We start from the raw sequence: 26,084 nt of genomic DNA, 5'->3' as shown, positions 1-26,084 counted from the left end.
TTCTGAGAGTCCGATCGGATCGCAGAGGGAAGCATATTGAAAAGAGAAGCAGGTAATGAGAGCTGCCGTTGTCAGAATGCTGGCCCCCGTGAGCAAAGTTTATAGCCTTAAATTATCTCTGTTGAAATATTAAGTGGCGACAGGAGTGCTGTCTGATCAGCACAACCGGTCCTCTCCTTCACGTTCCTAATCAGCATTAATGCAAATGTCAATATGATTCAAAACATTTTTAAGAGATCAATACAACAATGAAAGTATTCGTACTCTTCTCTAATTAGGCTTAATGTAACATTCTGTCCAGGGGATGTGGCTGGAATTAAAGTGTGGTCAAAATCTTTGCATTGTGGCATCATGGAAGTTGGACACACAGACAACACAAAAAACAAAACAAAGCTTTTATGCAAATATCGTTACTGGTACACTTTTTGGTTCCTGGACATAATTTTGAAATGACGGTTGGTTTGTTTTGGGCTTGAAACCTTTGAATCTAATGAAGTGAGGAACTAAACACTTGTTTCTAGCCCATCTTTATCTCATCATAAGTGATAGATTTGACTTCATGTTACTCCATAACCTGGGCCTAACATTAGCAACATCCTGACATGCTTCCAGAACAGCTGTGATCTGATGCCATGTGAGCGAGTGCTAACGTCTCCGCTAATACGCACATTAATAATCACCAAAGAGCATTTGCCAATTGCTTAACGCAGCAAACCTTTTGATTGTCTGCGGACGAAATCATTCTGCCAGGGCAGACTTGATAGCGCCTGCAGCCACGTTTACAGAGAGAGCAGAAATGTGTGTCGACACATATCGCGGCTGCGATGCAGAGCGGTAAGGTTCAGCAGCTGTAGCACCAACAGGTCATAACTGTTTAACTGCTCTGGCACAGTTGCAGGTGACACATGAATGTGTGAGACGGCAAACAGCATCTGTCTGTCAGTATGTAGCAATAGAACTGTCGTGGAGCAAGAGCTGCCATTGAATGTTTGGTTAGGTTGCAAACTTGTTTGTGTTCTTTCATTGGTAAATCCTTGATCAAGATTTGACTCTAAACAATGAGCTTTTTTTTTTTTTTTTTCTGCAGAGACTTTAGGTTTTGTCTAAAAAGAACATACGTTCTTAAAAAATTAAGGTATTAAAAATGATAGGAAAACTATGTATCAGTAGTACTATATGACCACTATATAACAATCACTATCTTTCTGTCTTTAATGAATGGTCAGATTGATACTTTTTCTAAGTTTTGATAGTTCAGTATTATAATTAACATTAACTCTGTGATTAATTAATCAGAGTTTTGATTTCTTTTGTGGCACTAAACGGGGCCAATGACATTTCTGACGCTAGGTTGTAAACAATTCATACGCTGTACTGCACTGTACACACACACACACACACACACACACACACACACACACACACACACACACACACACACACACACACACGTGGTGCAGACGCTGCTCCTGGGAGTATTATTAACAATGGATTTGGAGCAGGCTCTGCTGGACAATCTATTTGACAACACCTGTTTTGAAAAAGTGCTCTTTTTCAGCATCATGTATTGTAAATTAACTTTTCATATCAGCGCATATAAGAACATAAGTCTATGTATCTGTGATACTTGATAGAATGAAGGGTATCATTGGCACTGAAATGAACCATTTAAGCTTCAGTCTATTCACCTGTCTGGTATATTTAACCTGAGAATGTGTATTGAAACTGTCTAATGTCAAAATATGGTTTCAAATTCCTGCTCAAATAATGTCTTTATTTCTTTGTCTTATTATGAAATTGTTTTGAAGACATAGAAATGGAAATAGAAAAGGAAAGATTCAGTTTGCCTCCTTTTTTTTTATACGTGAGAATTAATTTGTTGGCAGGGAATTGGGAAAGTGCGAGAAAATACAACATGAAATCATTTTTGACTGAATGCTTCGATATAAATGAGGGGAGTTTTTACTTCTTTGTGGATGACAATCTGTCGCGGAAAGAAGAGAACTGTGAGAAAGGATCATAAGTTATGGATGTGAGGGCCATAATACTATCAAAAAAATCCTCTATTAATATTCAGTAACACAGGCTGACAGAGCCCGAGATGACAGCATATCCACACGACATCACCAGATGACATGAAGCGTGATATTAAGTCATTATATCACAGCTGAATTGAAGGGTCGTGATCAAATCTTGTCATCGTCTTCTTCACAAACACTGAGAGAGACGAAGAGGATCTTTTTGTGATGGCGCAGCTTCATAAGCACAGTGTGAGCACGGTAGAGACCAAACGGTCCCGTCTATACGCTGCTTTAACTCATGTTAAAAGTAAGCAACCGTAGCCGCCGCTGCCTTTGACTCAGATCTACAGTTACGTAATCACTTCATCTGTGGAGCTGTGATACCGTCGGGCGTTATCACAGCCACACTCCAAAGTACAAAGGAAATCCACGTTAATGTGGATCCAGCAGAATAAAAACAGTCAATGTACCTTCAGTTCAATACAAGAATTTAGAGCATGTGTCCTTAAATAGCAACGGGTTATATAATGTGAAGAAAAATTCACATTCACTGGGAAGATCTTGTATTGATACATTTTCCATATTGATCCTGCTTTCCAGCTCAGCTCCACTGGTTCAATTTATTTCATGTATTATTATCTCCTCCAAGGTTTTCACCCCTGTCTGTTTGTTTGTTTGTGAACAAGAATACACATAAATTACGGCCAGCTATCGTCAAGGATATTTTGCCATGAAACTTGGTGGAAGGATGTGGAAATGCTTCAGGGAGAACCAATGAAATCTCGCTGCAGATTCGATTAGGGATTGAATCCATGATTTTCTTTTTTCTTATTCATGGATCTTAATAAAATGTAAGATAACTGATATTTGACTGTGCTCAATTAGCAAAGTTTAATTTGAGGAGACCATGGCAGGTGATGCATCGCTTGTCATTCTTGCTTTCGTTGTTTTAAGTTTGTTCTCAAAGGAAAACCTGAGTCATCCTGATGTTGTATTAATAGGGCTCATTTAACTGACACATAGATGTGTGTTCACATTTTTCGTTGCAGTGTTACCGTGTAACGCCCAAGTGCAGAAATGACCACTGATCAGGATTTACCTATGGATGCCCAGTCAGCCAAAGCCATATTTGCGGCAAAGGGCATCGATATAACACCCAACAAAGACCAAGGAGTCATCAAGGTATTTAACCCTTTTACATTTTATCGTCCCTACACATGACTTGCATGGTTATTTTGTGTCTTTTGTTGCTGGCTCCTGTTTCTTTTCTTTTCTCTGTGAAAATGCTTGAATTTCGTCTTGTTTCGCAGGTCGTGAAGCGTCCAGGATTAAATGGAAACCAACCGATGATTGGAGACAGAGTGACTGTACACTACACTGGAAAGCTGCTCACAGGGAAGAAGTTTGACTGCAGTCGAGATCGTAAAGAACCTTTTTGCTTCAATCTGGGAAAAGGTGAGTTCATGCATGACTGTCAAACCTGGTGATGTGTTAATGCTGCCTCTTAAGGGAATAGCTGGGTATTTTGGAAACATCCCCATTTTGAGAATTGACCCCACTCTCATGATTGTTAAGTCAAAAACGAACATCTGGTACTTTGAAGCCCTTTTCAAATGAGTTGTGGTGTCTGTGGCACTCGGGTTGAAATGTGTTTTATGTCAAAGAGCGCGTTTGCCAGACATAAAGACGGGAGCAATGGACACAGAGTAGGCTACAGCAACTAGGAGTCTATAGTGTATACAAACCTATGATGCATCCAATAAAAGTTTATGATGCTGTTGCAGGTTGGCATTTGTACAGTATTTTGGGTAGGCTATAGAAGTATTATAATATATATTCACAACCTGGATAATGAACTGAACAAGGCTCCTCGCTGCAGGTTTAAATATTATTTGTCTAATATGTACATTATGGACACAAGCCCCTTCATCTTGTTTCCATACTTTATGCTAAGCTAGGCGACCTGGCTGTTGGCTTCAGCATCTTAACAGAATCGTAACTTGCCACCAGAAAGAGCATTCCCCAAAATGTTTGACTATCCTTTAAAACCATTTCTGTATTTATCTCTCTTTCCTCGACGAATAATCATACATTCAAATTTCAAACTTGGCCGGTGTGTTGTTGAGGAGTCAAGGGTTCCCGATGTTGACTGAGTTACCAGTTATCGTTCTCATCGTACTTGTTTTTTTTCTTTTTTAATTTATAATCTCACAGGACAAGTCCTCAAGGCGTGGGACATCAGTGTGCTGTCCATGCAGGAAGGAGAGGTGTGCACGTTACTGTGTAAACCAGAATACGCGTATGGATCTTTAGGAAGTCCCAACAAAATCCCTCGCAACTCCCTCATAGTGTTTGAGGTAGGTGTGCCATGGCAGCTGGCCTTTTGTGCCACAGATTTAGGGCTGTGTGCCAGACAGAGTTTTGTTTTAGTCTTAACAGTTGGTCTGGAGTTCTATTCTGTTTTTCTCAGTCCTCTTGGTGAACGATCTGCTTCTGCTCCACAAGTTAAACCCCTTGTAAACTCTTAGTCATAACAATGTACTATTATTTATTGTATCAACAGCTTCTATTAGCAGTTGTTCAGTGTTGAGTGTGATCATTCATCATGTATTGAATGTTGGGTTACAATAACTACTCTTATTTAGCATTTTTAAGCAGTTTACAGATAAGTTCTGAGAAACATGCATTCTAATATAGTTTTTATTAAGGGATAATTGTATACCTTTATAATTGGAGACAAATGTATAAACAGATAATTAATAACAATACATGTCTTCAAAGAAAGATAGTATTTGTATTATTATTATTTATTCCATTGGGAGGGACTAGCATTACAAACTTTGTTAAAACCTACAGAAGTTTAATTTGAATTGTAAAACAGAGGCTGAGTTTCCAAAGTTATCTGATACACCAAACTGATTGTGGCATGAGGTGCATTTAGAAGTCTATAAATAAATGCACAAGACCATTAAATTGAATGCTGCAGTGATAATCAACATAGTCCTGGGTTTGAATATTTCTGCCAGCATAAATAACATATAGCTTAGCTTTCAACGTGTTGCAGTAGTTGTACTAATGGAGAACTACTAATGGTAGACTGATGGCGAACTGCCAGAGTGGAATAAGATGTTTTTCAAGCCACTTAAGGGGAAATAAAAGGATACTATTGATGTTTAGTGGCTAGATAGGAGAGAGGGATCTGATTACCTCAGCTGACTACTACATTATGTTTGTTAAGAGATATAAAGTGAAGCTTATACAAGAGTGCCTGGTTCATCCGTATTGAATCTTCATTAATCATTATGTCTTTTTTTTATGGTGTGTGATGACTCCTACTTGATTGTTTTTTCAGTCTTGTGCAGAATAATGATGTAATAACTTCTTACAACTAAAACAGATGGAGCTGCTCAAGTTCGAAGGAGAGAAGCTCACGGATGACGGCGGCATCATTAGAAGAATAAAGGTCAAAGGGGAGGGATACACAAATCCCAATGACGGAGCAACTGTAAAAGGTAACAGCCGTCTGTGCTTCGAGGAGAGGTGTTGATTTTGTGCCGGTTTTGCCAGACAACACCAGCAAGCCGAACGGTATGTCAGAAGTTAAACTGTGTGGTGATTTGCGCCGCGTGTCCCACAGTGCACCTGGAGGGGAGCTGTGCTGGTCGACTGTTTGACTGCAGGGACGTCACCTTCGTTGTCGGTGAGGCCGAAGATAAAGGCATTCCGCTGGGAGTCGACCGAGCCATGGACAAGATGCAGAGAGGGGAGTGCTGTGTACTTTACCTACAACCAAAGTGAGTCGATTAAAAGGAATCTTGAAATGTCATCGTTCTCACTTCTTTTGCTCTCTCATGGCCCTCCAAGTGAGCCAGTCACAGTAGGGAGACTTCTGAGCGAGTAGGTGTATCGGTGGCGTTGCTAACATGAACCCGGAATAATACAAACATGAAAGTTTGAAACAGAGGGGCCGTAAACGTAGAGGAAGCAGACTGAACTGAAAAGATGATGAAATCCGAGAGCTTTTGGCGATAAGGGCGGACGCCGATGTGGATGTGTTGTAAAGTAAAACACCGTGTTTTCCACAGCCTCCCGCATGCTCAACCCAGACGCCACAACTTGTCTGAACGTTCCAGATATTTTCCTGTTGGTATGAAAACCTTTAACTCGGGCCGTCGCCTGCTGTATTCTTCATATTTTGAAGGAAAACTCTGGAGAATGTTTGTACTTGAATTATCAAGAGCAAAAGAACGTTAAACCAATAGAAACATCCTGTGTGATTGTTACTCAATATATATTGTTACATATTGCATTATTATATGATTAATATTGAGCAATGAAGGGATAGACATTTGGCAGTCGTGAATGATCTGAGCGCTTGGAGAAACACAAACACGTAGGACGAATCTGGGGTTGTTTTTCCCAGACCTCATCTTATTTTTTCTCTAATTAAAAAAACATTTAACTGAAATAACAAAGAGAGGGATTAGAATTTGTAAGAAACAATAACAACACACAAAGTAGTGTCAAAACCACATCATAATTCCCTTAACCCAACCCAGAACAAACCTCCCCTTCATGCCCTCAGGCCAAACAATACAAAGCACTGGTGATAAGTACCAGGAATTCAAAGCAGTTGCAAACCTTGGCTCATGTTCATGCCAGCACATAGTCAGTGTACACAGAGACAAATCTCACAGTGGAAAATAAAGACACACTAACAACGAGGACAAACCATAATGCTTCTCCAGCTTAAAATAATCTCCATTCATCTCAATGGGAAATACTTCTTCCACTGCAAGTTCTGAAAGCAGTATAACTTTTATTTCTAAAATGATGTGAAGTTTGAGGAAAACAACGCAGGTTTGTTTCTAAATGTTCTCGTGCTTTTACAGGTATGGATTTGGAAGCGAAGGTAAATCCGAGTACAAAGTTGGACCAGACAAAGACCTTGTTTACGAAGTCTCCCTCAAAGAGTTTCAAAGTGTGAGCTCTCTTTCTTCTTTTCATGGTTTGATTAATATATTAAATATCATATATTATATTCAACATTTGTGTTATTTTGGGTAAATCTGCCTTAGACAAACAACTGTGTTTACTCACTTTGTGTGATTCTCACTTTGTTTTCCAAAAGGCAAAAGAGTCCTGGGAAATGGATTTGATTGAGAAGCTGGATTTGGCTGTTGGCGTGAAACATAAAGGGAATCAGTATTTTAAGGTATGTTTCCCACATGGATCATTTCAAAGCTCTGCTGGGGAAGTTGTGCTGTTGTTGCTGTTTGTCTCTCTGTCTGCTGGATTATGTTAAAACTACAGAACACAATTGATTGAATCTTGGTTGAAGCGGGGCTTATGGGCCAAGGATAAAAATATTTCATTTTGCCAGGAATCCGGACAAAGGGGAAAATCCAGGAATTTGTTTTCATAATAATAATTTGAGATGGGGTGTTTTTCACCATTTCCTAGAGAAAATGAAGGGCACTAATATTTATGATTTTTGGTAATTCTGTGCGGATCCAAACAGAACCAATAATTATTGAATTTAAACATGGTTTGACTAGGGGCCTGTTGGACCTTGGCAGAGGTCTGAGTGCCACGACAAAGGATTTTTCTTCTTGCTTATACTTTTCTAAGATCTCATTACCATCCTCTATCAGGCTGGGAGAATCTTCCAGGCCGTCATCCAGTACCAGCGCATTGTTTCCTGGCTGGAGATGGAGTGTGGTACTGGGATGGATCAGCAGAAGAAGATACAAGACGTTATCGTGACGGCCCACCTTAATTTAGCATTGTGTTTCCTGCGGATGAAGGAGTTCTCCCAAGTAGTGGAGAACTGCAATAAGGTGAGAGCAGCATGCGCCTGATGATTGTGTCTCTTTGTAGCTGCTGTTCTTCTGCGTATTTGCATAACCAATCCCTGTGGGTGCTGTTGTTTTGTGTGGATTAGGTGATTGAGATTGAAGAGCACAACGAGAAAGCTCTGTACCGTCGTGGGGAGGCACGTCTCCACCGCAACGAGTTCAGCCTCGCTCTGGTAGACTTTCAGCTGGTGCTTCAATTCAACCCCTCGAATCGAGCGGCCCGGGCTCAGATTTCCGTCTGTCAGAGCAAGATGAAGGAACATCACGAACAGGACAAGAAGACCTATGCTAACATGTTCCAGAAATTTGCTGAACGGGACGCCAAGGTCTGTAAAGTCACTTTTCTGACATGTTTTTTTGTTTTTCTCTTTTCTTTTTTTCACTGTAATTATTGGGAGTAATTATTGGTATTTTATATATATATACACTTATTTGTGGCCTTTTTGGGAAGTGGTTAGGTTTTAGTTCTCACCAAAACAGTTCTCATACTGTTTTATAATTTTATTTAACATAGGACTTTCTATCAAGACCCCAGCATTATTTATCCTTATTAGAGGAAAAACATTTATTATGGTCGTACTGAAGTGCAAATCAGAGAAAAACATAACAACAACACAACAATTGTGTTTTCTTATTTGTTGTTGTGTTGTCTTATATGCCTTTTTGTCTTATGATTATGGGGTTGTATTATTTGATTTGCTGTTGTCTTTTCTGGTTTATTGTTGTCTTATCGCAGCTGGTTAAATAATTGCTTTAACATCTCTCAGTTGGTTTTGATAGTAAATTGTTGCACTGCATTGTCCTCCTGTGTATCTCTGGGCTTTCTTTAATGAAACACTTCTGACCTCTAGTGGTGATTGATATACATATTGACACAACATGTCACTGAAACAACTTATGGATATTACCATTCAATCATATGTATATATGTCAATTTTTTTAATTGATTTGACTGAGGTCATACTTTAACTCTTTAATTGATTGAATATTTAAGTGTATTCTCACGAAGTTTCACGGGACGTGTGGACATTGATGATGGTGAACTTGTCTTTCATACAGACTGGGAAACCGAAGAGGAGGCGGAATGAGAGCACGAGGAGCATCATGAACGGAGAAGTGGGAATCAAACGGCGGCGGAGTAGTCAGGACTGCCCGTCGTACCAGTGACACTTGAAAAGGGGGAAAAGACAAGCCTCCTTTTGCTTTCCAAGCCCGGGCAGCAGAGGCAAGGACAAAGTCAAATAAAAGCCTCTAATCCAAACCTCTTTATCCCAAAATCCAGCGTCACCATTCCTGCATATAAAACAGAGTGTAAGCAGGAACATTTCCAAGCCAAACAGCGTCTCTCCTGTCACATGGACTGTGCTACTGCCAGGACGCTCATCCCTGTGGATTTAGTGCAGCAGAATCAGTGAATTAAGATCTGGTGAGCTCTCCTAGCCCTGTTAAAATATATCAAGTTTATCCAGAAACACAGAGGAGTTCCACTTCCCTTGTCTTTAGGCTGTGTAGTGCTGAGATGTGCCTCGACAGTATGTTTCTGATTCCAAAACTGCACTGTCAGACCTATATTTGGTATTAAGCCTTTTCTCGGGCAGCTGCATGCACGTGTCACAAGATGTTTGGGATTCAGACTTGAAACTTTGCAATTTTTTTTTATTTTTTATGTGCACTATGTACTTTGGATATAAGGTGTTAAAACATCCCGATAGATCATTGGTGTGTTAAAGGAGAACACGATCAATTTTAAGATGTAAGAAAAGTAAATAACCATCAATGTTTTGCTTCGATATTGAGTATAGACATTCAGACAAGCCTGAAATAATTTAACGATGGGAAATACCGAAAAAAGACAAATCAAGAACTTACCAAAATTAAAATCTCCTTCACCCACGAACGTTCAATATCGTGAGAAATAAACTGAAATGTTCCTCCTCGTGTTTCCGATCAGCAAAAGCAGAAGCAGAGACGAGAGACTAAAAAAAGCACAAACTACTAACATATGTACTGTCTTTAGTAAGCGACTACATATAAAGGGTTAAATATTTTTTATTGTCTATAAAAGAACTGTTGGAAAGATTATTTATAGAAATACAATTCAAATTTAGCAGTTTGTTTTTGGGCAAGGACTAAGCATCGTGTCTGGCTTGAGTTAGACCACGGTTGTGCATGCACTAAAATAAGTTATTCATGAATACATGCATGTTGGGCCATTATTCATTTGTTGTACCGTTATATTTTGTCTTTAAAACCCAGAAGGCAGTAAAAACAGCAGATGATAGACTTCTTTGGGCATGATAACAGAAAAAACAAACAATCTATATGGACTGATTACAATTTAAACCGAAGGCAGCTTAAAAATCCTTAATCAAAATAAAGCGCAACTGTCAAACTATATATATATATATATATATATATATGCGTTGATCTATCGGCTAACAGCACAGCAATGATTGTCAACGCACACACACTTTTAATCAAACAAGTGAATGCATGCTGCTTTACCTTTACTGTCAGAAAAATGTATCATGTGATTCAATCTTACCTCGAAGAGAAGGCATTTGATCATGAAATCAGCCCCAACCCCACCGCCGTGTCTGACAGGGCGGACCCACCGGTGTTGTCTGTGTGCGTGCAGGCGGGAGACAGACACACAAATCACAACTAAGATATAAAAAAATTCTTTAAAATCTTCAGAACCACAGTTTTTCTTTCAGTCTTTCACAAATTTCACCATTTCCTTTAAACTCTGGTAATGTGATCAACTCCATAATTTCACATCGGTGCCGTTCTTTTGTTTTTGCCTCAGCCCCAGAAAAGGTGTCTCTTGATTTCACTGCATCTATTTTGTGTTTTGTTTTTATTTTTTTTAAACGTGTGAATGTCAGTGGATAGTGGACAACGATGCACTTTGGTGACTGTAAAACCAACACTTATCTTTCATGAAAATGTCTGGATCAAATCCGGACAATAATCTCCAGATGTTTTATAATCGGTTGGTTCAGAATGAAAACCTTAGCTGTCTTAAATATTTTGTGTAAAATGTCAACCGTGTGTATGTGTGTGTGTTTAATATATACTGTTGTATGCTAGCAAGGTTTTTAAACTGCTTGTTGCTAAATGTTTTCAAGTACTGCTGGCTCTGAACATTCAAACATTTTGTACAGTGGAAATGAGCATGAAGTACTTTTTTCCTTAGGCGATTATACAGAATATTTATCCCCCTCTGTCGACTGCAGATAGATTTACAGGCCTCTTACTGCTACTTTCATCACTTTGTGAATTTCAGGAATATTTTTGGGGGGGCTTTGACAACAACAAGCAGGAGAACATGCAGTGGGTTCAACTGCAGCCTGTGAGCTTGGTTTTATTAGAAAGTGAAGTGTTACTGTTTGTCATATCAAATGTTTTAAATGTAATCAAAAGATCATTGCCCTGTACAGCAAAGTGTGAGCGTTGTTTTAAACCAGCATTTATGCAAAAGAAATATTTTCAGACAAAAAAACACATGGTACCTTTGTTCATGTCTTCTTTATATAGTCTTTATTTTTTTGCACTTTGAAAGCATTAAATAAATGCAAGAGTTGCATTTAAAGAAATATGTTATTATTCAAGTTACAGGCCACTATTTTACAACAAAATATCTTCAGACATAGCTTTTGCCAAATACAGCTATATTGTCATTAAAATTGTTAAATATGAAAAAAAACGAAGGAGTTTTTGAGAGAAAGATTGGAAATCTTAAAGAAATTGAGTATTAGTTGAAATGTAGACAGCACTGCATTTTATAGCGTCTATCCAATATATAATGGCCATTTTCTTAATTGCTTGACTTTACATTCCTTTCCGGAAATATCACATTTTTTGGTCTAGACACATTTGTATTATAACAAATATAAATTAAAGTTGTATTCTTTCATCACTGTATTTTAATGGTACACATTCCAACTTAAATACAAACTTTTGACTTTGCAGATCTTAAACATAGACAGTGTTCTCAATCAGGTGTAACACATTGATCCTCTCTTATGTGTACAAGCCAATCTAAGATGCAGATGCATGAAATTTGGGGCGGCTGTGGCTGAGGGGTAGAGTGGTCGTCCTCCAACTAGAGGGGCGGTTCAATCCTCAGTCTTCCCCATCTGCATGCTGAAGTGTGCTTGGGCAAGATACTGAACCCCTAAATGGCCCCTCATAGATGTTGAATGCATTAATTCTAAGTCGCTTTGGATAAAAGCGTTCACCAAATGACATGTAATAATAAAAAAGTGTATTACTTTTCTAAAACCTGCCATTACATGCTATTGGCCACTTGGGGGCAGCTGGAACAAGGTGTGAACACACCAGTGACATAACATCAGCTCTTAAGTTGATTAGTGGTCAAACAATATGTGGTTTAAGGCGAATACAGATCTTGATTATTAGTAATCAGGACAACCAATGGAAACCCAACATACATTTGCAGAAAGAATACAAATCTTGGTGTCAAAATTTAGAATAGAAATCTCAACAAAAAACAACCATGGACACGTCATTTATATTAATGGGGGATAAACTATATAATGATAACTAACAATAACAGTAACACACAAAATGCATCCTCCAACAGGATTGTACAGTTAAATCAACAACTCTAATCCGAATAAAATCGACATTTTATAACCTTAAGTAGAGGATGTTTCCTAATTAGTGTTTCTAATGAACTGCCAACAGATATTCACTGGTTTAAAAACGGATCAACATGAAAACGTTATCCAAAAAGGTCACGCACACTGGAGACATTATGGTGACACATGTTCACCATTTATCCAAGTATTTTAAACAATAATCCGTCAAGCTGGCTGTCAAAAGCACCTTGTGAGATTGTTTTCATGGTTGTGTAACTGATGGCTGCTATTTGTAGTTGATCAGAAAATTAGACTGTCGAAATGTGTTGATGCATTTAATGACCTAATGTTTTGTGCTCAAGGGTCTGAATCACCAAAAAACTGTCATTCTAGAATTATTGTAAATATTAGTCAACATTTTATTTTTACAATTTTATACATACAAATTTATCATGAAGCAACCTTTCTCCCTTGCAACAACAAACTGTTAACCTAAAATTAATGAATTCATTAAAAAAAAGTTATGTGATAATGCTATTTGACCTGAATTACTATTTGATTTCATCACCATGTTGCTAGCATTCAGTTTGATCAGATATGTGAAAATAAATCAATAATGATGATCTGCCAGGTTAATGAAGCCTGGCAGATCAATTAATCAATATCTGATTGCCTCATCCACGGAAAATACCTATTGTGCTTACAGTACAATGATTATTAAGCCTTATATCCCATAATTAATATTCCAGTTATCTACAATGATTTGTCAGTCACACAAAGATTTTTACGATGAAAACAACTGGTTGTTCAAGTTAAAAATAGAAAAAAGATATCAAATAGAGTGCAGAAACATTTCTGCAAGGGATATGTTAAAATATTATATTGACTGATCCTTGATGTCACATTAGAGCATCTTTTTTGCTACACAGCAAACTGTTGGCACATATTTCAACAATGACATGCTGTATACTATACAAATTATACAAACATTAACTTGTAAAATTCATCAATGAGTATTCTGTATAAAAAGTAGAATTAAGCAAGCTTAAAACTAAGGTAAAAATACAATCTGTTTAACTCTTGTTAAAAAATATAATCTCTGTGGTTCTGACTGTTATCGCCAACACTGAGTTTCTCTATTGCATTTGCTTCCTTCCATCATCACGAGCTCACTCATTATCAACCATTTTTTTCCGTGTCGAAAAAAAAAAAATGGATTTAAGCATCAACGTTTGCCATAAATGTTAAAAAAAATGTGACGTTTACAAAACATTGGTGACACTTACAAAAAATATGAATTATTGGGTAAAGTTTTGGAATGAGCCCAGATTCAAATACATTCAGTAAATCAACAGCTAAAAAGTGAAGTGTGCAATCATCTGTCTTGTATTATGTTTGATCTGTACATGTGTATGAAGAAAGGTTCTGGCTACACAAGACTACATTAACGCTAGCTGGCTGACATTTACTGCCAACTTGTGTATACTGTTATGTTAAGGCACCAGCAGTAAATATGATCCACTGTCTCAGGCTGTGCTTGGGTGGGTGAGCTCTACATGTCAACTCCAATCCTGTTGATTTTCCATTTCTCAAGTTTCCCAGGGAGCGACTTCCATTGCTGAGGGCCCAGAGTTCGAGTTCCTTTCTGCAGTGACAGTAGGAGTTTTTTTAATGAGGCACCATCACAGCAGCTAACCTCGCTGCTTCCATCACAAAGGGTCTGTCTCCAGACTGCGACCCAGGGGGAATGTCTGCTACGTTTCTGAATCATACAAAGAACCCAAACTACCTGAATTGCAGTATGTGTGTATATGTAGACACTGCATTGGCAGCTCTACCCTACACCAATATGGTTTCCATATATATCTCTTGGAAGATCAGACTGCATTACATACATTAGTCACTAATAATACGGTACCATTTAAAATATTATTATATTGATAAAACTAATATTTTATTGTTTCACTCTTTTCATAAGCTACTAATGATTGAATTACACTAAAGAATCTATTATACTTATATTCCATTATTTTTCTACCGTAACCATAAAAGGTAAATGTCTTATCCTGCTGTAACATCAGAATTTCACCTAACTCAACTATTTTTATCTTATAAATTGATTTGTCTATTTAGTGTATAGTATTGTTCCACTGCTATAGGAAAATGAAAAGAGGATGTAGCCAGGGTCTCGCTATTGGATTTTCCTCAAATCCATCCTTGACACCTGGGGGATTTTACAGTTCCTTAAGACAATGAATTATTTCCCACCACAAAACCAATTCAGTTCATGTAAGTGACCTTGATGTACTTCAAATATATCATATATAGAAATTTTGAAAATAAAAATCATGTAAATGTAAAATGCTTCTTTCCAAACACACCACAACTTCCTTCTTTACATATATTGCCTGGCGCAGTATTTGCTGACGTACAGCATCAATAAGCACTAATTGGTGATTGGGTTAACATCCAATTATATCACAGAGTGGGTGTGCCTTTCGGTGGGCGTTACCTGAAAGGGGCGGGTCTTGTTGTGGGTGATACTTGGAGTGGGTGTGTCTTTTGGCTTTTGCCACCACTGATATCTGTTTCTGAACATCTTACTAATATAAGAATAAGAATAATGTAACAATGGTTAACAAGAACACAAACTTGTGATTGCATATGTTCCCTGACTAACAGTGGCAGTCCTCTGGTCAGAAACATCATCTTGGGACGTCCTGCTGGCTCCTTCAGGAAGGGGACAGCCTTCTCTGCTAAATGAATAGATGTTAAGATGTCAAAGTGTTGAGTGAAGCTGCTCCAGTTTGTCTCTTCTCACTAGGACATAACGCTGTCAGGAGGGGAACTCAAGTCGAGCAGTTCCAGAGCTTTTTTCTCTGAGATGGACAGAGGAAGGTCGTCAGCTGGAGTAGACAAGATGGAGATCCTCTAACAAAGCAGAAAGAGAAGATCATATCGGCTTTACTCAAATGAAACCATTTTAATAAGAAACAAATAAAACATAACAAACACATAGTGTTTATATTTATAATATATATATATATATATATACATTTATATAAGCACAAGCTCACCTGTCGTAGTGTACCAGGAGTTGTGCACAGATTGTACACCATCCAGATGGGAACCATGAGTGTAGAGGAGAGAGTGAACCACCAGCCGAGAGCATAACCCCACCATGGATACTCGGTGGTGTTGTTGAACTTCAAAGGAGTGTGTTTGATTAAAGAGAAAATAAATGTTCCCTGAAAATAGTCAAGAGAAAAACTGTTTAAGATTGTTAAACTGTTAGACTGTTTTTTCCATTTCAGTGCACCCTGAACTAAACTGAACAATTGGTATAGAAACAATGTGTATATATATATATATATATATATATATACAGTATATTTTGTTTAAGTCTGGCCAAAACCAAGACATGTGAGAAATGAATTAAACAGCGTTTATTTGGTGAAATGTATTTTCTACCCCAACTGGCTTGCTTTACATACATTAGTTACATAGCATAACTTCCATAACTTAGGAGTTAGCATATAATTAGCTAGTCTACGTGAAGTTAGGTTGTGCTTCGATAGAAGCAACAAAATACACATTACATGTCATTTGGCTGATGCTTTTGTCCAAAGCGACTTACTATTAGTTCACTCAACATTCATGAGGGGCCATTTAGGGGTTCAGTATCTTGCCAAGGACACTTCGTCATGCAGATGGGAGAGAGTGGGGTTTGAACCGGCAACGTTCTTGTTGAAGAAACACCACTCTAACCACTAGGCCACACCGCCATAAACATCATTGCATGCAGTGTAATAACAGAAACCCAGCAGTAAGTTACTCACCAGGCAGACTACTGGAGTGACATATTTCAAACAGTACTTAATCAAAGGCAGAGGCTTGTATCCAATCATGTCCTCAATGTTTCCAAAAAAACGGTCTGCACCTGTAAGCAGATGTAAAAGTATTGAAGATCATAAATTCACTGAGAAGAAGTGTACATCCTCCTCATGAGTTAACTCACCATACACCCATCCAACACTGACAGACTGCACTATGGCAAAGAGGAGCAGAGTCATCCCACTGCAGGCATAGTAGTCAAACAACTGGAAGATGTACAGTCCACCCTGTGAAACAGGAGTTCAGTTAGTCTTTCTGTTGTAGCGGAAAATGTGTTCTTTATTAATAATGTGGCATTGGAATGAGATCTTACGTCTGTCACCATCACAAGGCCAATCAAGAAACTGACAACACTGATAGCAAGCAGAAGAAGTTTGCGGCGGTGACCAACGTGGAAGAAGGCCGGATTTATGTCGGAAATTCCTGTGACGAGAGCTTCTAGACCTACGAACTGAAACACAAACATCTCAGTTACACAGTTACTCCTCCCGTGCGTCACCCAACGACACAAACAACTTCCATCGAGGCTGCACAATTCTCTCTTATTCTCATAATATGCAGGCGTGACAAAATGTCATTGGAGATACGTGTATGAGAAATCTTTTCAAAACTCTCTTCATCCAAAACCTTGATTTGAATCCACCCATTACTACATTTCTCATTGCTTGGCCACTGCATCTCATAAAAACATCCAAATAAGTAACATTCAGTTTCATTGGTTTAAGTTTATCGTCTCAAGCTATGACACAAGTGAATTCAAGGCGTTTACAAATTTTTCCTTACTCATATATGTAGTGAAGCATTTAAAAGTATTTAATAAAGGGTGTTAATTGTATTATTTTTTTTTAAATAAGCATATTCATTTTCGAGTTATGGTCAAATAAAAAACAAGGTGGGAGTTCACAGATATCACCTTCACAAGACCCGGAGCATGGTGTGTGATGTAACTTTGAGCTTGACGGCCAAAGTCCAACAAGATCATCAGTGTCCAAGTGAACTTCTGAACCCAATTTATAGAATTTGAGCTTTCGTGTTTAAAGGCAACTTGAGAACATAATGCTTCCAGCTATGGCTGTTGCCAGTGCAAAGGCCAACAAAAAATAAAGTGTCATCAATTGAAGATTTTGTTGAGAAGAAAAAGGTGCTTTTATGACCAATTTCACTTCTACTGAAGATTACCTCACTGTCCAGACCCAAGAGGATGATCATTATGAAAAAGAAAAATGCCCAGAGCTGAGGAAAAGGCATCATGGCGACTGCTCGGGGATAGGCAATGAACGCTAGGCCAGGACCTGCAGTAAACATGACATTTATTTTTAATACATATATACATACAATTGATTTCTTGAATGTGCAATGTATATTCTATTACATGTTAATTTACATGCACTTACCTGACTCTGCAACTAGTGATATGTGTGTGTTTTGCTCATACGCCATGAATCCCAGTGCAGAGAAGATGGCAAAGCCTGCAACAAAACTGGTCCCACTGTTCAGAAGGCACAAATATACACAGTCCCTACAAAACAAAAAATGATATCACCATTATTAAATGCAATCTCTCAAACACATCTCTTCTTCCTATAGTGTTGATTTACCCCCACCCCCAATCATTAATACAACACAGCGATTTAGTGGTACGGCATGACCTCACAAAGAACATATTGAATATCATACCAAACTTACTTGTAGCAGTTATTGTCGTACTTATTATAACTGCCAAGTGCAATTAGACATCCGATGCAAATAGCATAGGAATAAAATATCTGCGTGCCAGCATCCATCCATACCTGCAAGAAAAAAAGAGACCTTTCTACATCCACAGTAAATTACACATGAAAGGCATTTACCATGTTGCAACTCTGTAGTTACACAGTGACCACAGAATCACCTGATGGACATTTGATAATGTTTTACATGGCTGTGAACGTGTGTGACATAAGCAAAACTGACCGTCTGCTAATTCATTTGAACTCTGACTCGGCGTAAAACCACGTTTACGCACAGAAACCATCTGATTTTACCTTGTACATGGCTACATTATTTTCTGTACATGCTTGTTCAATCAAGTTATATAATGCTTCAATTAAATGTAATATTAATACTAAAATACACTGGAGACAAATGGAAATATTCAAATGTCAAGGTACATTTATTACACATATTTCATATCATATATCTGTACATCTTTGGAAACAGTGGTATGTTCAATACTAGATATCATCTTGAAATCGTTGCATACCTGTGGATCAGCGAGGCGGGAAGGATCTGGGTAAAGGTAGTATTTGATCCCGTCTAAGGCCCCAGGCAACGTGACTCCACGAATGAGCAACGCTATCATCATCAAATATGGAAACGTAGCAGTGAAGTAAACCACCTGGGGAAGAGCCATGGCGCAGGTTAATCTGAGGCTGTTTGACGACAAGGATTTATATTTTAATTCATTTTATTAAGCGATATTTGCCAAGTCTGAGAGGAGTAGCTGTAGGCCCCCCCCCATCGCCAGGTTAAAAATGTACTTATTGGCATAAAGCCTAACACAACAAAGTACAGAGAGGGAAGGGTTCACGGTTATTGTCTAACTCAAACTATTGCACATTTACAAATTACAAAGAATAGTTGATTGATTTGGTGGAGTTACCTACATCCATCACTGGTTCCACGTCAGAGATATTCCACGTATGGGACCATTGTCACCAGTTATTAACTTGAGAAGTTCTATCTGAAGTCGTGTAATTATTAGCTAAAGTCAGTGTTGACAGGCTTGTTTGTGTTCCTTTTATTGTCACACGTTTGTGCTCGACACATGTGAAGTTAACCATGAACTTTGTACAAGCACCAATCTATGAGCGAACTGTCTTGATAGAGGCCTAGTATCTAGTGAAGTGATACGAGGACGAAGAAAAGTCTGTCCACCATTAATATGGTTACCAGGAAGTCCTACAGGATTAATTGTCCTTTAACACTTGCTTGCTATATTGCATGAAACAGAAAGTGGTTGGCGTACCTTCCCCGTGGACTTCACTCCCTTCCAGACGCAGAAGTAACAGATGACCCAGGACAACAGAAGGCACAGAGCTAACTCCCATCGTATGCTGCCCAATTCATTGATGTCTCCTGAGAGATTCAAAACCCTTCTCCTGCAAAGTACATCTTCAGTTTTTTAATTCATAAATGGCAAGGCACTTTCAGCTATGGTTTTGGACTTTGTTTTTATACTCACTCCCAAAACTCTCTCACAGGTGACGTTGCATTTTCTGGCACAGTCCAGTTGTAAGAATCAGCTTTTTTATCGAACTCCACACACGTCTCTGTTGTAAAGACAAACAGGACGTTTTAAACAAGACACTGACACCAACGCGACACAGATCTCATCAGATTGTTCTTCCTGCTGTTCACTGCCACATCCTGCCAAGTCCTTGTCCACCAGTCCAGTTAGCAAAATGCTGTACAGTATACCTGTCTCACCCTTCAACCTTTACCGTTGTATGTAATATCTCAAGATATTGAAATATTGAGGTCAAGTCTATATTGTAAAGCCCAGAAAGGACGGGTAAACTTTGGTGAAGTGGGACAGATGACTTGTTATTTGGAGAATCTGCAAGTCAAGAGGGATGGGCAGTAATGTCAATGAAAAAGATTGATATATGTAGCTTGAACACAAGCCAATTATTCCTGCAGCTGAACTTTAAACTGCAGATCCCAAGCCAGCTCCTCTAATCTACTGACAAATCTCTAAAGGAGTGACTCACTGACAGTGAGTTTTTCCGCCAATGTTTGGACTGTCCAACGGCAATGAGTCATTGTAGCCTTAAAGCTAAATTCCATATATTCAATCATGTGTGTGCATGCCTGCAGTCGCATTTCAACATACCTGTGTTCCAAATGTTTCTGCAACTCGCCCAAGGAAGCTCAGAGTTAAAGGAAGAGAAAAGATACAGGAAGGCCCACGCCAGGATGATGATGTAATAAATGCTAGAGTACAAAACAACTAAGTGACTGCCATAACCTATCCCTGAAGACAAACAAACAAATAAACAAACAAGACTTTCAATTAATACAGCATCCATGTACAGTATACTTCTCAAATACTTCTGGAATCATTTAAAGTGACTGTGTCCAGGGCACGACTGTGAGGACATGTTATTCAGCACATCATAGATTAAGATTAAGATATGTTTATTCATACCAAACACATGCAAAGACATGCACAACACACCCATGCAATGGAAGGCAAATTCAAACTCTGCCTGACCCATCTGGTGCAGGACACACAGAGCAGTGAGCGACCATGTACGGCGCTCGGGAGCAGATGTTGGGGGAGTAAGGTGCCTTGCTCAGGGGCACTAGACAGGGTAGGGAGACTCTTGGATTTTTGGACAGATCAATCCAGGTTCGTCTTTTGTTGTCTCTCCGTGGAGTCGAACCAGAGACCTTCTCTGCCCATAGTCAAAGTTTCTGCCACTAGACCACCGCCTCTCCCTCATAGTGTTACATTGCACATAATACACTTAAGAGGTTGTTATGTTATGTATTTTTATTGCTACTGCAGAATCAACTAACCGACCCTAACTTTAATTTACAAAGCACCAGCCGAATAAATGAACCGGATGAACCATCTCTACTAACACTTCGTATCTTGTGGCGTTGTACTCAAACTCTGGATTTTTTGGGGGCCTTCTTAGTTCAGCCCTACATGTCCTATAACGAAAGACGTCATCTAAAAGTTCGTAAGATCAATTGTATATACTGACATTTGTAAAAGTAAACATATAGTTGGAAATTGACCCAAATCTAACTCATAACTTACGATCCCATCACATAAATTGAGTCTGATTTGCACATTTGTTGGTTTGTGCAAACAATTTACATCGACTGCATCATCTTTAGAAAAACACTGACTGAAACACTTCATATTCATTTTCAAATATTTCTGTGACTTACAGGTCCAATAACAATTAATAATATATGAAACAATTGTTACAAATATTATAAATCATTATTTGAGTGTGCACATAACATGTCACTGTATGCCTGTTGCATTGTTATGTCTAAAAGCATTGAATATCGGCCTATAACATCAAAACAAGCACCAGATAAATAGCAGGCATCTCTTTAATATTACTACACATGTTCTACTTTGAAAATCACATTGTAAATCCAGATGTTTACCTTCAAACAGAGGACAGATTTTCTTCCAGCAGGTAATACCCCCCTGTTTGGTGTACTGGCCAAGAGAGGTCTCCAGCAGAAACAGGGGGATGCCACAGGTAATAAAGAAGAGTACATACGGGATGAAGAACACACCTATGGACGAAATTCCACGACAAATGTTGTTTGTAGGTTGAACATTCATAGGAATCACAATATATAGTAAAGATCGAGTCAAGAGAGCTACAATACTAGCAAAATGCAAACAACTCAAACAGATCAAATGCTAACATCTGATCTGTTTGAGTTGTTTTCATTTTCAAAGTATTTGAGAAAAACAGCAGCTTCCAGCTTCCATCTATTAATGAGTCTTTTCCCTTGGCATAAGGATGAAACTCACCTCCGCCATTTTTGTAGCACAGGTAAGGAAATCTCCAAACATTTCCCAGGCCAATGATTTGTCCTGCAACAGCCAAGAGGAACTCAATTTTATTCGACCACTGTCCTCTGGCCGTGGTGATGGACGTAGAATGAGCTGGAGCCTTGTTCAGCCTGAACTTGACTTCTGAACTGTTGGTCTCATCCATCGCACTGTAACAGTAGGAATAATAACAGGACAAATATGTTGTTGGTGTTTAAGTTATTATTACTTATTAAAAGCTTTCATTTTCCAGTGGCAAAATTTAGTTGAAGAATGCATCCACTATATTTACAGGTCATCTGTCCTGAGTCCGGAGTCAAGTAAACACCACAACAGCAATATCGACATGAATTAATTTTCCTAATTCGCACAATGCCAGCAGTCTTGCTACATTAGGTCATCAGTGGGTCATTGCTGCTTGGTATGAGGGTGTAATTCTTTCATCAATGTTGCTTTTGTTCTGCTGCCTAGGATTTAATGTGGGAGTGAAGCAACTAGACTGGAAAATAAGTGTGTGCTACTAAACCATTTTAGTGATAAACATATCACAGACTTTTTAAAAATTCTATAACATCCATTAAGGGTCATACTAAACTATTGATCACATGGTCTTACTAACCCCACTAATGCTATAGCTGGCACTGCTTCTCTTTAGCAAGGTGTCGGACGTCAAGTGCTAGCGATGAGGATACTACTTTATAACCAGCTATTTAGTTACACTTAAGGGAGGTTACCTTCACAAGACAAGACAAACTGGTGTACCCAAACTACGGGTTTCAGTCTTTGTATTGTATTTGAATGATAATCCTCCCTGTGATGGAAGGCTTCCCAGTGTGGCTGCTTGGAGCTGGTTTAACCACTCCTGCTTTCAGAAATTGTTGTTTGACACAAGTAATTGTTGTTTTGACCAGAACATTGCCTAAGAGAGACGAGACATCAGATTTGTGTCAATATAGATTTATTGGCTGGACTTCTCAAAGGGAACTCAACCTGACCACGTCTTTGAACGGCTGTGTCATTCTCTCTGTTCTCTAGAGACGTTCCTCCCCTTGGTGTTAGGCTCAAAACAGGAGATTAGCAATAACATATTTCTAAAAATCAACTGAGTCACAGCCTTCATATTTATTATTTATTCATTTCATATTCTAGGTCCTGTCCAAGCCCAAGGACAGGCAACCTAATTAGTTGTTGAAACTGAAGGATTGTTGCTGAAGTAGAACTCACCCCAAATGTAACCTCGACCTTCACCCTAATTTAAATCCATCTCTTTGAGACAATAAACATGAAGTCATTGAAATGTAGGCATAATTTAATTTGATTGAGAGTGCCCCTAAAAAAAAGACCAGATGTTTTCTCTTTGAAAACTGCCTGTTAATACTACAGACAAGCTTTTAGGTAAGGAGGTCGGACAGCTGATCCAAACAGGCAGCCTTGGCTCTAGATGGAATTCAGTACCTCAAGGTTCTTCCAGGTGAAGTAGACACTACTTAAACTACAGGATGTGTCACCCTAATATTTGTTAGAGCTGCATAATATGAAACCAATGGCACAGTCAAAATTAGTGGATCGGGCTGGGATGTCTTTAGTTCCAGTAGTCAACTGCAGTTTTAATGAGGCCCAAACAGCATTTTTACCCAGTTACCTATGAAAAAACACATGGTCCAAAATAAATAATTATATTGTCAAGTTTTAAGACCACAACTTTAAAACATTGGCCATTAGTTCCAAAGGATTAGTTACAGTGAAAAACAGTGACACCGGGGGTCGGAGACAAGGTGTCATGGATCCAATTGTTGAAAGTTAACAAGAGAAGAAAAAGTGATATTGGTTTATGCAGTGAGTGCTTATAAAGTAATAATGAATGGATGCTGTCAGCTCTTGAAAATTTTCACCAACAAGAAAGTAGAAGGTTTATGCACATGTTTCATACTTGAGATAATTCATATTTCAAGGATCAACCGTTTCTGAAAGTACAGATCATGTGTGTGTTGCAAGTCAGGCTATAAAACTGTCTGTTTGCTTGACAGATCCATAATCAACATTTGCATTAGAAGAAACTGTTGTTAATTAGTGGGAGGGTTTCATATTTCTAATGCATTCCACAAAAGTATATGTGCAGCAGAAAGGAGTGCACAAAGTAGATGTTGAGAGACTGGAGGAATCTCAATATACACCACTTTCTGATTACATGCCTACATTTAATCTATTCACCTCCAGCGGTAAAATCATTGCTTCACTTTCAGTCTCAGCACAACATTAGAGTGGTTACAAAACCAAAGCTCTGTATTTTGTCATGTCATTTTAATATATACATTTAATATAACCTCACCAAGAGTCCACAACCACACACACACAGCTCTGTGAAGCAGTATGGCTAAATGCAAATTTTAGCATGCCATCACACTTAAATGATGAGATGCTGATTCTAATACAAAATGCTAATCAGATCCAACATCTTGGTTTAGCGTGTTCCATATATTTGTTTATTTGCACTGAACACAAAGCACAGTTGAAACTGTTGTGGTTTCAACTCGTTTCTCAAGTACTTACTGTAGGTGTAAACTCAACACATTCTGATTTTTTGTTGGCAAAATTTAAGTTAGCACAATTGATCTAACTCAGAACATAAATACTAAAGGCTGTATAAAGAAGCACAACACATCCCCATGTCCACCTGATGTAAAACACGTAAATGAAGTTAAAATATGTCTGCACAGTAGCGATGTTGGTGTGAAGCAGATCAGGGGATCAGCAGATCAGGGGATTTGCACAGTGGCCACACTAGCTGTAAGACAACATGTGTTGCCAGTGCAGCCCACACTCTACCTCCGACCAAATCTGCTGACTTTTCCAAAAGTACCAAGAAAGTCCTGGGATACACACACTTAACCACCTGCGGGTCGGTCTCAGCTATCAATCATCAAAGCATCGAGTAACTAATTAAAACCTAATTACAGAAAGAACACTTCAACATGCATCAGTGTGATTACAACTACCTCAAATGACAAACAATTACATCTTTGAGATTAAACATTGTCTATTGTACTGCAGTCAGCCATCAGGGTGAATCACATACAGTTCTCAGTGAAAGTTTCCGGGAGTGAGAGTAACAAGTGGAAACAGTTCTTAGCATTGATGTCCAGCGCAGCTCATTCCTCTCTGAACTAACTGACTTGGCCAAACTTGACAAGATTATTTGCTGAGTTAGGTTTTTCAAAAATATCTCAATAATATTTTGTTCTACTTTACCACACATTGAGTAACTGGCTGGTACTTGGCAGTGGAGGGAATAGTTGTTGGTCTCCTCTACTGCTGGGCACATTTGTTTTTATCCCTCCCAACCACTGATGGGTAAGGCTGAGCCCAGTGGTAAATATTTTGTCAGTGCTTCTGATTTGATTATTGGACCAATTCCAGACCATGCTGCACACAACCACTATGATATACACATATTACATTATACTATATATCCATTCTGCAGTTCCTAAGTTGATCAACATTCAAGGATTTAAAGATGAGGAAAACTAAAATAATTGTGAATTCATGTATGCAGCTAATGAATACATGTACTTAAAACAACCCCTGCAAAAATGCATCCTCCAACATTTATCAAGCTTTGTCAGAATAACTTTTGATAGGGTTTGTTATTGTCAGACACGTGCAGGAGAGACATGCACGTTGGTAGTTTTCCTGCAGTCATGGTCACGGAGCCGCGCAGGGTGCAACACTTGACAAGAGAAATAGCTCCAGCACAGCCGCTAACCTTTGGCCTACTTACTACAGCGACAGGCGGCACAGGGAAAGCTCAGTTGTGTCTGATCTGCGAGGATACCGCTGGTTTCCCGTTCCAGACACGAAACCACGTTACTGTCACACGCGTCCACAAACAGCCAGTAAGCACACAAGAAAGAGAATAACCTGCTGATGACCTTAAGGGAAATTCACTTGTAAAGAGTACCTGACAAAGATAGCCTCACGGCAGTTGTCTGTGGTTCTGTGTTAGGCTTCCATTTAGCTCTAGGTTGGAATTCATCTGCTGCCTTTTGGGGAAAAGACAAGTGTAGATCCCACAGTCTGTCCGGGACAAGTGCTCTTCCTGTCTCTGACCATGAGTGAGTTCATGAGTAGAGGT

General features: G+C 38.8%; 2 protein-coding genes across 2 annotated transcripts in view; one reads left to right on the top strand and one right to left on the bottom strand.

The window, feature by feature from the left end:
* The window catches only part of fkbp5 (FKBP prolyl isomerase 5), a 13,815-nt gene extending 2,429 nt beyond the window's left edge, over positions 1 to 11,386 (top strand). Inside the window, exons 2-11 of the mRNA XM_062403013.1 lie at positions 3,071 to 3,203; positions 3,332 to 3,476; positions 4,236 to 4,378; positions 5,419 to 5,533; positions 5,659 to 5,815; positions 6,914 to 7,004; positions 7,153 to 7,236; positions 7,676 to 7,861; positions 7,966 to 8,205; positions 8,939 to 11,386. Of these exons, the coding sequence (XP_062258997.1) occupies positions 3,099 to 3,203; positions 3,332 to 3,476; positions 4,236 to 4,378; positions 5,419 to 5,533; positions 5,659 to 5,815; positions 6,914 to 7,004; positions 7,153 to 7,236; positions 7,676 to 7,861; positions 7,966 to 8,205; positions 8,939 to 9,046 (1,374 nt within the window). The 5' untranslated portion in view covers positions 3,071 to 3,098 and the 3' untranslated portion in view covers positions 9,047 to 11,386. The remainder of the gene's footprint in view (positions 1 to 3,070; positions 3,204 to 3,331; positions 3,477 to 4,235; positions 4,379 to 5,418; positions 5,534 to 5,658; positions 5,816 to 6,913; positions 7,005 to 7,152; positions 7,237 to 7,675; positions 7,862 to 7,965; positions 8,206 to 8,938) is intronic.
* On the bottom strand, positions 10,725 to 26,084 carry LOC133967505 (sodium- and chloride-dependent GABA transporter 2-like). Its single transcript, XM_062402998.1, has 15 exons — positions 25,911 to 26,084; positions 21,932 to 22,122; positions 21,553 to 21,687; positions 20,255 to 20,395; positions 19,604 to 19,691; positions 19,388 to 19,520; positions 18,623 to 18,757; positions 18,067 to 18,170; positions 17,775 to 17,899; positions 17,560 to 17,672; positions 16,694 to 16,831; positions 16,505 to 16,607; positions 16,326 to 16,426; positions 15,564 to 15,734; positions 10,725 to 15,417 (listed from the first exon to the last, which is right to left on the bottom strand). The coding sequence occupies exons 2-15, from the start codon at positions 22,116 to 22,118 to the stop codon at positions 15,307 to 15,309; spliced, it is 1,785 nt and encodes a 594-aa protein (XP_062258982.1). The 5' UTR covers positions 22,119 to 22,122; positions 25,911 to 26,084; the 3' UTR covers positions 10,725 to 15,306.

This window comes from Platichthys flesus, chromosome 2 (genome assembly GCF_949316205.1).
Source record: "Platichthys flesus chromosome 2, fPlaFle2.1, whole genome shotgun sequence".
Classification (NCBI taxonomy): Eukaryota; Metazoa; Chordata; class Actinopteri; order Pleuronectiformes; family Pleuronectidae; genus Platichthys; species Platichthys flesus.
Note: the sequence above shows the minus strand (reverse complement) of the source record. Positions and strands in the feature narration are given on the sequence as shown.